Source organism: Calcarisporiella thermophila, assembly GCF_041956535.1.
Source record: "Calcarisporiella thermophila strain CBS 279.70 unplaced genomic scaffold VTP21scaffold_5, whole genome shotgun sequence".
Classification (NCBI taxonomy): domain Eukaryota; kingdom Fungi; phylum Calcarisporiellomycota; class Calcarisporiellomycetes; order Calcarisporiellales; family Calcarisporiellaceae; genus Calcarisporiella; species Calcarisporiella thermophila.
In genome coordinates this window covers 1,095,189-1,107,572 of record NW_027192195.1, presented here as the reverse complement: position 1 = coordinate 1,107,572, position 12,384 = coordinate 1,095,189, and the positions used below count along the sequence as shown (strand labels likewise).

The following is a 12,384-nucleotide window of genomic DNA, read 5'->3' as shown; positions in this document are numbered from 1 at the left end:
TACTTATGAAGATTGCAGTTGAATCCCAAGGCCGTCAATCAGGGATGAGCAGAGGAGCGACAAGCCTGACGCGCATGCCTTGCTGGAGTCAGAGACTGTCTCGTCCCGGGATGCCTTGCGGATGCCGATAGCAATGCGGAGGATGGCATGGCATCAGCTCCCTGCGGTCCTCCATTCAGAGCTGAGTTTTTGATTCATATAGAGATTGGCCTCCTGTCTACCTATTGGGCTCCGCTGCGGTTCTCCCATCACAGGCCTAGGCCGCCAGCCAATCAGCAGGCACCGCCCTGGTAGGAAGAGGAAGGACCGATTCTCCGTGGAAGGCTGCGATTTCAGTTGGCCTCGCATCTCTGCTTGTTTTTCGTTTTGTTTGTTTGCGATTTCCAACGATATCCTAAATTACCCTGCGCTCAACGCTGTGTTGTCTGACTCCCTTAGCCTTGCTGCTCCGACTCTTTTCTCCTCCTTCTCCCCTTCTCCTCCTGGCCCATCTCCATTTTCCTCCAATCGTCTTCCCCGATCTACATCTACTTGCATGCGCTTTAATCGATAATCTTGGCCTTTCTATCCCTCATCGATTCAAATCTTGATCGAACGATTTTACATCCCGCTCTATTTTTCATCAGCTCAATCTCTAAGTTCGCCTTCTCGCCGTATAGCCTACTTAATTATTTTGTTCTAATTGCGATCGCTAGATCACTTCCTTTACGACATTTCTGCTACCCGACCTCTCAACCTCATCATCTCTATTCTTCCTGTCGTTGGACTCTATCCTCCTCCCCCCCTCTCCCCTCCCCTTTCTATTTAACATCATCGCTAAAAGGGTGATCGACCTACTTCTGAGTTGAATGGTGCGTGTGCCAGCGACGCGTTTTCCCTCGCTCGGAAAAGCATGACGCCTCTAGCAAGACGAACGCCCATAGATTCCACCTCAACACCCTCCGGCTCCAACCCCAATAGTACATTCAGCTCTAGACATTCATCCACTCTGGTCTTCGCCCCTAGCTGGCTCACGGGAGTGCACAGCAAATCCTCCCCTTCAGCAGGCTTAAACCCTTCCTTGGCCCTCTCCTCGACTGCATTCTCAGCGGCCAGTGCCAAAAGGAGCGAGAGGGGAAAGCTGAATGCTGCTGGGACTAAGGCCAATGAGAACACCGAGCTAGGATCCAAGGGCGGAAATGACAAAATCAACGGGATTAATGGTGGGGTTCAAACGCTTGGACTAGAAAACAAACACGAGGGACTAGGGGGAACCAGGGGCAAGCCGGTGAAAACGTTTGAGACGCAATTTGTAAGCTTCCTTCTTTCTCTTAGTTCTGAGCGACTGGATCGCTAGACTGACATCTATCCTTCTCTCTTTTAGCCAACGCTGAGTCAGCTTTCCACGAAGCCCGACCCTCCCGTATCAAAACACGCGTGGGCCAATGGATCCGTCAAAAAGAAGGTTCTTACTGTATCCCCTTCCGCCGCCCCTGAGGTCAGCTTGCCTCCCCCCGAGAATGTCTCGCGCTACGAATCTCAGATCGAACGGCTGAAGTCGCTGGTGCCCAAGGTCAAGGCGGCTGGAACCAAGTCCATGTCGGCGGGATCGGATGCCGCCAAAGCGCGACTGAAAAACGAGCCCCCGGGGTTGCGCCAAGGGGGCGGAAATGGGACACGCCTGACCAGTCTCCCCAACGGCTTTTCCTCTCAGCGTAAGCCAACTCTCCCCTCCATGCAGCGAAGAACCACGATGCCCTTTGTGATGGAGAATCGCTCGAGCCTAGCCGCCGACAACTCACCCTCCAACGGCGCAGAGGGGAACAAGCCGCGCTTAGGGCTTTTGCGCACGCTCAACAAGAGCAAGTTGGCGCCCACCCCTGCGGCCCCAACGGAGCGGAAGCCGTTGGCGAACGGCGTGGCTTGGGCAACCATAGCTAAAGGAGCATCCGCTGCGGAGGAAGCACATGCGCCATTCGATGACGACGAATTGTTTTCGGGGCCTGATCCGTTAAGCGAGGAGCTGTCCGCCGGTGAAGAGCAGGTAGAACCGGGGGTTGAAAGCGAGGAGGAAGAAGAAGAAGATAGCAGTCCGGTTGAGCGAGTCCAAACTCCCCCTTCCAATACCAGGGCGGAACCGGTTCCCATCCGCAATGCGAGTCTCATCCAGCCTTCAGCGGAGGAAGTTTCCTCGTCAGCATCCTCAGCCATGAAGCCGCCATCCATCTCGACCCAGAACTCAAGTAAGCGGCACTCGATCGCATCTTCCGTCGTCTCCCTATCCGACTTGCCCTTGTCAGAGTCGCTTGAACGTGAGGAAAGCTTTCTTCGTCAACTTGGGTGGCGTCGACCAACGGGTGAAGATGAGCAGAAGAGGAAGGAGTGGATGATAACGGAGGAGGAGCGAAGGTGGTTTGAGGAGGTGATGCTGCCCAGACGACGTCCGACTTCAAAATGATTTCGTAATTAGCTCTATTATTTTGCTTTAATTTTTTTTCTTTTCTTTCTTCTCTTTCCAACTTTTTTCTCTTTTAGTTTTTTTTTCTTTGTGTTAACACTTTATTATTATAAATATTGTTATTCTTTTTCTTTTTTTTTTTTCTCTTTCTGTATTTGATTATTTTTCCTTGTTTAAAATTTTTCTTTACTCTTCTCTTTTTACTTTCCCCCTTCTAAATCTCTCTTTCTTGTTTCGACAGCATCGTTCACTCTTTAACCTTTTCTTAAGAATGAAAGTATTTAGTTTACCACATGCTTTGGAATGGCGAAAGCCACACAAAAACATGCGTGCATCCCGATTGAAGCAACACTGCATGAAATAAAATGCCGATTCACCTTATGCAACGCTTAACACGATAGGATGCGGTGGAGAGAGAGAGAGTAAGCACCCGAATCCAAGCGTCATCTAAAGAAGATTGTCTTTCAAAATCGTCCGTTGACCGACAATCCCTTTCTTTCGCCCACTTTTCACTCTAGGATCGAATGGCCTAATCCATCCTCTGAGTTCAAGTGGGCTCGGAGACTCAATAGTCCGAATTCAAATGCAAATGAATCCGCTTGGCCGTAAAACCATTGGCCATTCCGCGCTATTTCCAGCTGCAAATGACCATCTTTGCCAAGAAAATACTAGTAGGTTTTGGGAGGAAGGATGGTGAATAGAGCGAAAATACGTTTCATACCACCGCTGAAAATAGGACTTGGGGCTATTTTTGCCAAGTCAATCTAACGAGCTGTATCATAGTGATGCATTGATTCTATGTCAGCTATGGCCGTTGGTCCAAGCTAGCTATTGGCATATTGCATGCTATCTACCCAAGAGCGAAAGCCTCATTGACACATCGCAGCAGCGCAGGAAAAATGCACTTGGGATAAGTGTGAATACACGCAAAAATTATATTGTATTGAGCGCATCAGGATAGCCTACAGATGCTCAAGGATAACCGTCGATAAGATTAAGATGTGAAAAAAGATCCCTTTGGAGCCTGCAGCTGGTATCACAAATTCAGCAGGATGTAGGCTATAAAAACAAAAATACAAGGCCAGAGCAGCATTAGTGATCGGATCTGGCAATATGATAGCTCCGCGCACTGGCAGTAGTAGTAGGAGGAGGAGGAGGAGGGGGAGGCTGAGAGAAGTGTTGACGCTACAGGGTCCGGCTGCGTGATTTAACTCGATGCTTTTGCTCTCACCCTCCTTATGCTCCACACGATTTCTGAATGCACACTCCGACACCAAGTCTCAGATGAGAATGTGACCACGAAGAAAAGTCACCTATCAAAATTCGGACCGGAAATATAATTCAATACTACAAAAATCGATCCCTAACTCTCCTCCAACTTCTGTTAATCGTTTCCCAGCCGCTAGAATCAGTGTCGTCCGTGGGCTAATTTCTTGTTGCCATTATCCTTGCCCATTCTTGTCCTTTGATCCAACATCCATTTGTCTCTTAACGGCGTATAAGCAAGCCTATAGCTGCTGTATTCTCTCTCTTTGGTTTTTCTTGTAGCAACCCCCTTCCCCCCCCCCCCCAACCCTCCTCTGCATTTATTTTATTGGCTTAATCTCGTAGGCGATTTAGCTCATTGCTAGACACCAAAACTAGATCTCTTTTCTGGTTGATCACACCTATTCTTTTTTGATATTGGATATTCCTCGTTCATATATTTTGGATCTTCCAATTTCATACTCTCCATTTCCTTCTCTCCCTGCTCCACCCCTTGTATATAGATCGCCTTCATCCATTGCTCCTTTTTCTCTCGGAATTTTGTAGTCGCTTATTTTCATTGTGCTCCCCTCATCCCAAGATCGGCTTCGTAGCTTGAACACCTCTGCTCTCCACTCTTAACCTCCCTCATCCACTGCCTGAACTGTTCGCATACGAAAAGCTTATCCCATATCACGTCCCGCGAATTCTCACTCTATTATTTCCGACGAGCTGATAAATGCGTCGGCGTGCTTACGACGCGCGTGCTAGCATAAACACCGGTCATGACACCCTCTGCAAAACGTATTCCGGTTGCTACTGATCGACCTACCTCTAATGGCCTATCTAAGTCGACCCTTGTCTTCGCCCCGAGCTGGTTGCAGAAAGACAACTCGTTCTCCAATGGTGGTACCGCGTTTTCGAGTGTAGGTGGATATCAGCGGGGTTTAGGAACGGTCGGGGCGGATCCGGAGGGGAGGAAGGCAAGAAAGAGTGCTCTGGAGGAGGCCGAGCGCCCACTAGCAAGCAATGTAGAATCCGGTTCGAGTGAGAGAGGGAAGGTGGAGAATGAACCTGAGCAGAATGGAGTTAGCTCGTGGAGAGTAGCTTCAAGTTCACAGAGCATAAAGGCGCAAAGTCTCGATGGGCCCCGACGCCCGGAGAAGGTGAAGGGCTTCGAATCTCAATTCCCCATCCTGAGCCACCAACCTGCTTGCAGAGCTGACCCGCCTCCGCCACAGCCAAAGAATAAATGGGCGCACGATACGACAAAGAAGAGGCTCTTTTCTCCTCCTTCCCAGGCTACGGACAATGTGACCCCTCCGCCCAGCACCCTGGAGCCCCTCCCTACGGATACGGTAAGTTACGAGTCTCAGATCGAGCGGCTCAAGTCCCTCGTGCCCAAGATCAAGGGTGGGAGCACCAAAGCAACCGTGGCGATGGAAAGTTCAAAGCCCCGGCCGAAGGGAGGGATCACGTCTCCTCGACCCCCTAATGGCGGTTCTCTCCGACCGATTAGCTTCACCAGTAGTCATTCCCTGCAACGCAAGCCAGCGCTTCAATCCGCGCAGCGACGAATGACAATGCCCTCCCTTGAGCAGCAAGATCATTCAGCATCGAGTGCCGCTGGCAAGGTGGATGCGGTAGGAGGTAAACCGCGGCTGGGTCTTTTGAGGACACTGAGCAAGGAAAAGACTGTGACTACTCAGATTCCAGAACGAAGTGGGTTTGTCAATGGGGTAGCCTGGGCGACGATTGCGCGAGGAAGTTCTGCAGCTGTAGAAAGGGAGGAGGGGGAAGCAGTGGAAAATGAGGATATTGGGCTGGATCCCGTCCCATTGGGTACGGAATTGGTTATGGACGAGAGGAGGAGCGGTTCCGAGAACCAGCTCTTGGAGGATAGGTCTGCCGAAGTGGCGGAGGAGGATGATCGGAATGACGACCCCATACCACTCTCGGCCACGGTGACCGAGCCTATCCCGATTCACGGCTCCTCCTCTGCTTCTCCCCCTCAGCCACTCCCTGCGGATAGCTCCGCCTCCGCCCATCTTCAACATGGCTCGCTGACGTCTTCCCTAGTAACCCTTTCCGACCTTCCCATGTCGGAGTCGTTGGAACGAGAGGAGAAATTCTTGCGCGACCTGGGCTGGAGTCGCCCCACCGCTACCGAAAATGGGGAGGGGAAGAGGAAGGAGTGGGCCATCACGGAGGAGGAGCGAAGGTGGTTTGAAAACGTCATGCTTCCTCAGCTACGTATAGTCCAAAAATGAAATCTGATTTATTCTCTTTGGTTGGTTTGTTTTGTTCTTTTGTTTAAATAAATAAATATATATATTTTTTTCTCTTATGGATATCTATATTTTTAATTTCAATGTTAATCGTTGTTTTTTTTTTCAACGAATAACCCTTTGCACCTATGTATAGGGATGATTCTATGTGTCTCATGTTTCTCTCTTTTAATTTTTTTTTTCGCCTATTAATCTTTTCTTCCTATGTCGTCTCCCTTCTCTATGTAACTGATATTTTTTTGGTGTTTTTATTTTGGTCCATGACTTCTTTTTCCCTTCCATACACATTTTCTCACCCTTGACTTGGTTTAAAGACTTAACCCACCATTTTTAATAAATAAAAACGAGACAAGTGCTAAGTGTAAAAAAATGCAAACTTGAAAGAAATAGTGGTTCGTGAGCGTGATAGAGGGGGGGGGGGGTAAGTGGGTATACATAGTCCATTTCAACAGCAGCTTTCAAGAGAAAGCATGTCAGCTTATGGACTGGGATTGTCCAGGCAAGGGATCCTCCGGGTTGTCCATAGAATTCTTTGTAGGTGAGCTATTGGATGTGGCCTGCCTACGCCGTAATCGTCTCGCAATCGGTTCTGTTTGCTGCAGATTATCCTCCTCCTCTCCTCCCTCTATTTCTGGGCCGCCGACGGTGAATTCATCGCTGGCAGAGACATCCTCATTGACAATCATAAGGGAGGCCCCAAATGACTTTATATTCGAAGGATGGTCGTTGGTTCCGATTGTGCTATTTCGCCTTAACCTACGCGGGGACGAACGAACCCGTTTTGCGATCGAATCCTCGCCCTCACATACCTCCTCTTCCTCTACACAAGCCGACGGCGGGACTGAAAGAGAGTGATTGTCATCGAGATTGGGATTCGATGCGGCGATTTCTGAGTAGTTGGAGGGATAGGTAGAAGCCATGGAGGGCAATGGGCTTTCCGTGGCTTGCTGATGATCAGGAGTTTGCGCAGGAGAAGGTGGCACTTCTTCCATTGCCTGTGCTGGATGGGCTGCGGAAAGATTAACGGTCTCACTTGGAACAGAATTTTCCCGAGGAGATGGGTTTGAATCCTCAGGCGTTAATGCGGCCGGTGGTGGCTCCAAACCGCCAGCACCCTCCACGGGAGATGCCTGTTGAAGATTCTCTGGTTCTGGTAGCTTTCTACGGGGTCGTCCTCGTTTTCTTTTCTCTCCCTGCGGTTTTTCACTGAGTCCCCTCTCCCCATTGACGCCTTCATTTTCCTCCCGGGGGCGTTTTGGCCGCCGGCCCGCACGACGTCGGGGGGGTGCCTCCTCGGGGTGGGCAAGCCTTCTGAGATACTTATGACGTCGAAGACACTATTAAAAAATCAAATTAGGGACATATGTAAACGACCTGGACAAAATAAAGCCAGATTCGTTACCTGATTGTCTGTTCGATTAGGGACCTCACTAGCAATCAGCGACCACTTTCCCGTGCCGTACTTGGCCACTGCCGCCTGTAATTTCTCGTCTTCCTCCGCGGTCCACGGACCCAAATTAACATCGGGATGAAGCACGTTCATCCATCGTTCACGGCATTGGACATCCGTCCGCCCCGGAACATGCTGCTGGATCTGGATCCAGTTTCCAGACCCATACACCTCCACGGCATGCCTCAACATCGCATCCTCCTCAGGCGACCATCTCCCACGCCGCCTTCCGGGACTGAGTGATTTCAACCATCGATGCAGGCATTGCTGTCCCGTACGACCATCTAGCACTAGCGCCACCTGTTGCCAGTTTCGCTCTCCAAACGTGGCCACCGCTTCTCGAAGAATCTTATCCTCTTCCTCCGTCCAGTTCTTACGCGCAAGCTCTTTATTCATACGAGCTTGCCACTGTTGGAAGCACTGGGAAGCGGTCCGGTTGGTTCCAAGCTCCACTGCGATGCGCCCCCAGTCGCGGCCCCCATGCCGTTCCACCACCGAACGTAGACGCTCGCACTCGCCCACGGTCCACTCGGTCTTATTGATCATAGGGTGGTCGTGAACGACCCACTGGATTAGACATTCGATGGAAGACCGCGTTTTAACCTGTGGAAAAATTAACAAAAAGAGAATTGGGTTCATACTTTTGCATCCTTTCAACGTAGCAAGAAGAAGTGCATACCTCTTTGGCAATATCGGGCCACGGCAAATTCGTGGTATTCATCTCTAGTTGTTTTGGAGACACCTTGCTAACCATATCGTGGGGCTTCCCGCTAAAAGAACATATAATAAAATCAGCTATAATGGAGATTGATAAGGATGAACGAGTCTGAGGTAATGTCTTGCCTGTCTAAGAGGAGCTTCTTGTTTGCTGCCCTCACCGCATGTGCAAGGGCCTCCCGCTCCTTGTCGGTCCCTATATTCAAATGGCAACTTTAGCATTCTATATAAGCATGGACCGAGGAATGGACCTACATTTGCGATGATTAAAGTATAACTGCTGGGTCATTTTCGAGAAAGGAATATCCGAGTTCTCGGAAGGTCTCTATAATGTATAGAGCATATGGTTTAGAGTTTCATGCAGAAGAAAATCAAAAGAAAAGCTTACATCTCCACTTTTGTCGATAAAATAAGGATGAAGTTTGGTCGTCGATGCTCTTGCATGCTTATTGGACAGTTTCTCTTGCTCAATGAGTTTCAAAAGGTTTTCCTATTGCGTCAATAAATGGTGGCAAAATAGAAAAAAAGTGTTAATAAATTGGCATTTGAAATATTAAAACCATTAAAAAAACTCCATGTTTTTTTTTTCAACACATGAGAGCCACGGAAAAGAGATTAATTAATGGCATGTTTCATGCACTCATACTCACTTTTAACCGTGTTATCCGCGTGATGGTTCTATCGAGTTGAAATGCCCTCTGTTGCAATTCTTGTTGATAAGCTTCATTTGCGGCCAAAGCATCTACAGCAAGAGCTCGGATGATTTCCGTGCTCAGGGTGCTTGATGCATCGGTCGAGAGGGATTCATGGGTGTCCATGATCTAGGATGATCTGTGGATCAACCAAGTGTTAGGATCAAAGTGAAAAAAAAAACCTTGGAAAAAAAAAATAAATCCCAATCCCATAAACGACGTCACCGGATTAACAGTCATGGTGTTTACATACGGTTAAGACGCAGTCTCACGCCCTATGAAAATTCATATAGAGATTAGCCGATCTCCAACACTACCTCAAGTCCACCTTAAATCAAATAAAAAAAGATGGTAAGTAGAAGTGGAATTCAGGTCCAGGCTATGTTATTGTTTATTTACTCATTTTCAATCTATCAAGCTTCGGAGACAAACAAGATTACGCCGAGAATACCTCTACCGTAAATCACTAGAGAGCCAGGAGCGGCAGATCTATGAACGAAAGCAGAAAATCAAGGAAGCCCTAGCACGTAAGTCGCCATTTGCTTACATTATTCCCCGACTCTATCTCATATAAACTGCCCAATCTTTTAGAGGGTAAACCCATTCCCACGGAGCTCCGCAATGAGAGCGATGCCCTTCGCAAAGATATGCATTTCGATGAGGCCCAGACTGAGCCAACCACGCATATAGATGATGAATACGCACGGGCAGGCGTATTTGACCCGAAAGTTCTAATTACCACATCGCGTGATCCTAGCAGTAGATTACAACAGTTTGCCAAAGAGATGCGCCTCTGTATCCCAAATTCTCAGAGAATCAATCGAGGTAACCATGTGATGAAGGAGATTGTTGACGCATGTCGTGCCAATGAGGTCACAGACTTGATTATCCTGCACGAGCACCGAGGTGTTCCCGGTAATTACTCTATCTCTGTCATTATTGTTCCCCAACTCCCCCTTAATGCTCTTTCCCCATTTGCGTAGACGGCCTTATCATCTCGCATTTTCCCTACGGCCCCACCGCCTTCTTCTCCCTTAACAACGTTGTTCTTCGCCATGACATTGAAAACGCGGGAACCGTTTCCGAAGCCTACCCACACCTGATTTTCAACAACTTCAACTCAAAACTAGGGCAACGTGTCACCAATATCCTAAAATACTTATTCCCCGTCCCTAAGGAGGACAGCAAAAGAGTCATGACATTTGCCAACGAGAACGACTTCATCTCTTTCCGGTATATCTCTTTTTCTTTTGGTTGAATTCGTTTCTTTTTTTCGACGGAGGTGGCTAATGGATTCTCTCGGCCCAATAACATAGACATCACGTTTTCTACAAGGTCAACAACAAGGAGGTGCAGCTTGCAGAAGTGGGGCCGCGCTTCGAAATGCGGCTCTACGAAATTAAACTTGGAACCGTGGATATTGTTGAGGCAGACACGGAATGGGTGCTGCGGCCATACCAGCGGACGGCAAAGAAGCGCGTGCAGTTGTAGATTTGTTATTTTGTGCATTTTTCTTTTTGTTTTCTTGTTCAAAATATACACATTAATCCTTCATTTGATTGAAAACTAGTACAGGATTGGGGTCATAGACTGCTTAAGCTAGGAATAACCTATTTTCCGAGGTTACTCTCAGCTGTAGCAATCAAGCGAAATAGTATGCAAGTTAATATAAATGGAAAGAGGATAATGCTGAAGGTTGAAAACATGAAGAACAGAGATATATACAAGCAAGTGAAAAAGCAGCCTATGGGACCGATGGTCCTCCCCACTCCGGGGAAACCCTCGGATACTCTCTTACTTACCACAGAGTACTCCTGGATCAAAGCCAAATTTCCAAGCGATCGCTTTCATGACGGTTCCTTGGCATCTTATCTTCCTTGTCGAAGAATTCACCCCAATACCTGTCTCTGCATTTCTTTGAAGGTTTATGTACATAATTTTGTACACGAGGGGCTGTATTTTGGGGAGAAATTCCTGGCATAGAATAGGAGTTCGGGACCAACGGTTGATAATCTCAAAGGAAATAGGTTCACTATGCTAGCGAGCAGAATCTTTGAGGTTTCCCCCTACCTTCAAATGCTAATGCAAACCTCGATTGCATACGAGAGCTCTAGAACGGATATTTGAAGGGTTATCAGCTCTCAAAGTTTTTGCTATAATACTAAAGATTTATATCTTAAATGTTTGACCAATCAAATTTTAATAATCATATTTCAATATTTCTGATTCTGACTGATCCTTTTGCGGAAACTCTCTTTTGAGAGATATATTAAATCCCTCGGTATGACTTTGCGAACAAAAACAATTATATGGTCGTGTCTTCAGACGACGATCCTGACATTGCCTTTATTATTCTACGTGACCGATGATCCCTCAAAATCACGTACAATTTCGACAACAGGACAAATTTCTAGTGCCTTAGATGAAAGAAGTAAAAGAAAAAAAAAAGACTGATAAAGGTTCTTAATGTGATAGATTTGGATTTAATACGCACAATCTGACGACAGCAGTCAGTTTTGCACATTAATTATACAATGTACTAAGTCTTTCTCAAATTTCAGGCAAACTACAGCAACATTTAATCGAGCTGCTTGACCAGCTCAGAGCGCTACAATTGACCGACGACGAAATGGGAATTCTCTCCGCCCACCTCACGGAGGACAGTTCCAAAATATCAACTGTTTTAACTTTTCTAAACTTTCAAAAACTACATGAGTATAAGTTGGCATATAATCGGCGCTTCATTCGCTTGATTAACTGGATTACTCCTGGTATGTTTTTAACGCTGTTTATGCTCGTGTCCGCAATGGCATTGCTGCATCGTTATCATCGCCACTATGATCTCTTTTACTAATTGCTCACTTCCTAACATTCTCTTTGTGTTTATTTGTCGACTCATTCATCTTCCGTCCTTCCACCAGGTACTACTGGTCAGTAATGCCCACATTTGTATTACTTTCGCGACGGACTTCCGTACATAAATTTTCTTTTTTGTATTTGTCCTCTATTAAATGCCTCTACATATCACTTACGTACTTTATTGTTTTGTTTAACACCAGAGGAAAAGTCCGTTACAAAGACAGCCCGTCTAGATATCTGAGTGAAGTACAACTCCAGAGATGGACCCGTAGACTTACCATCTATCTTGGTCCGCAAGCTTAGTAGTGGAAAATTTAAATCTGCGCTACGCGATGAATTTAAGCAGCAGCTGAATAATGTGGGAGTCGGTCAGCAGATTAACCTACCCTCACTTGGTTAGGCGCCCAAACATTACGGATAGGGCTACCAGGGAACGGCATTTTTAGTCACCGAGCAGATGATGGGGGTGAGGCAAGAGCTTCAAAACAACAGTCATCGCCCAATTAAAAGGGTTCTATCAGGTCCAATGGGTGTCGGCAAACCCATAGCTTGCGCCTTTCCTTGCCGCCAAAGCATAAGCCGATGAATGGCTTTTTCTCTATATTTTGGATGCAAGCAGTCTGGTCTGGGACTGGACCCTTGATATTTGGACACAGAATACTGGTATATTTATTTTATTACACAGGGGTTGTTCAC

General features: G+C 47.3%; 5 protein-coding genes across 5 annotated transcripts; 4 read left to right on the top strand and 1 right to left on the bottom strand.

The window, feature by feature from the left end:
* Positions 1–892: 892 nt before the first annotated feature.
* VTP21DRAFT_9550 (uncharacterized protein) lies at positions 893–2,437 on the top strand (the record flags this gene model as incomplete). The annotated part of the gene is made up of 2 exons (XM_069400519.1): positions 893–1,291; positions 1,364–2,437. 2 exons carry the CDS (start codon positions 893–895, stop codon positions 2,435–2,437), a joined length of 1,473 nt encoding a protein of 490 aa, XP_069254437.1.
* Positions 2,438–4,467: 2,030 nt separating this feature from the next.
* Positions 4,468–5,952, top strand: VTP21DRAFT_9549 (uncharacterized protein; the record flags this gene model as incomplete). The annotated part of the gene is made up of 1 exon (XM_069400517.1): positions 4,468–5,952. One exon carries the CDS (start codon positions 4,468–4,470, stop codon positions 5,950–5,952), a length of 1,485 nt encoding a protein of 494 aa, XP_069254436.1.
* A 491-nt stretch (positions 5,953–6,443) lies between these two features.
* VTP21DRAFT_9548 (uncharacterized protein) lies at positions 6,444–8,955 on the bottom strand (the record flags this gene model as incomplete). Its single annotated transcript, XM_069400516.1, has 7 exons — positions 6,444–7,307; positions 7,373–8,023; positions 8,100–8,190; positions 8,264–8,333; positions 8,393–8,462; positions 8,526–8,627; positions 8,788–8,955. 7 exons carry the CDS (start codon positions 8,953–8,955, stop codon positions 6,444–6,446), a joined length of 2,016 nt encoding a protein of 671 aa, XP_069254435.1.
* Positions 8,956–9,177: 222 nt separating this feature from the next.
* On the top strand, positions 9,178–10,320 carry VTP21DRAFT_9547 (uncharacterized protein; the record flags this gene model as incomplete). The annotated part of the gene is made up of 5 exons (XM_069400515.1): positions 9,178–9,180; positions 9,248–9,356; positions 9,421–9,744; positions 9,813–10,062; positions 10,146–10,320. 5 exons carry the CDS (start codon positions 9,178–9,180, stop codon positions 10,318–10,320), a joined length of 861 nt encoding a protein of 286 aa, XP_069254434.1.
* A 792-nt stretch (positions 10,321–11,112) lies between these two features.
* Positions 11,113–11,683, top strand: VTP21DRAFT_9546 (uncharacterized protein; the record flags this gene model as incomplete). The annotated part of the gene is made up of 2 exons (XM_069400514.1): positions 11,113–11,260; positions 11,391–11,683. The coding sequence occupies 2 exons, from the start codon at positions 11,113–11,115 to the stop codon at positions 11,681–11,683; spliced, it is 441 nt and encodes a 146-aa protein (XP_069254433.1).
* Between the last annotated feature and the right edge of the window lie 701 nt (positions 11,684–12,384).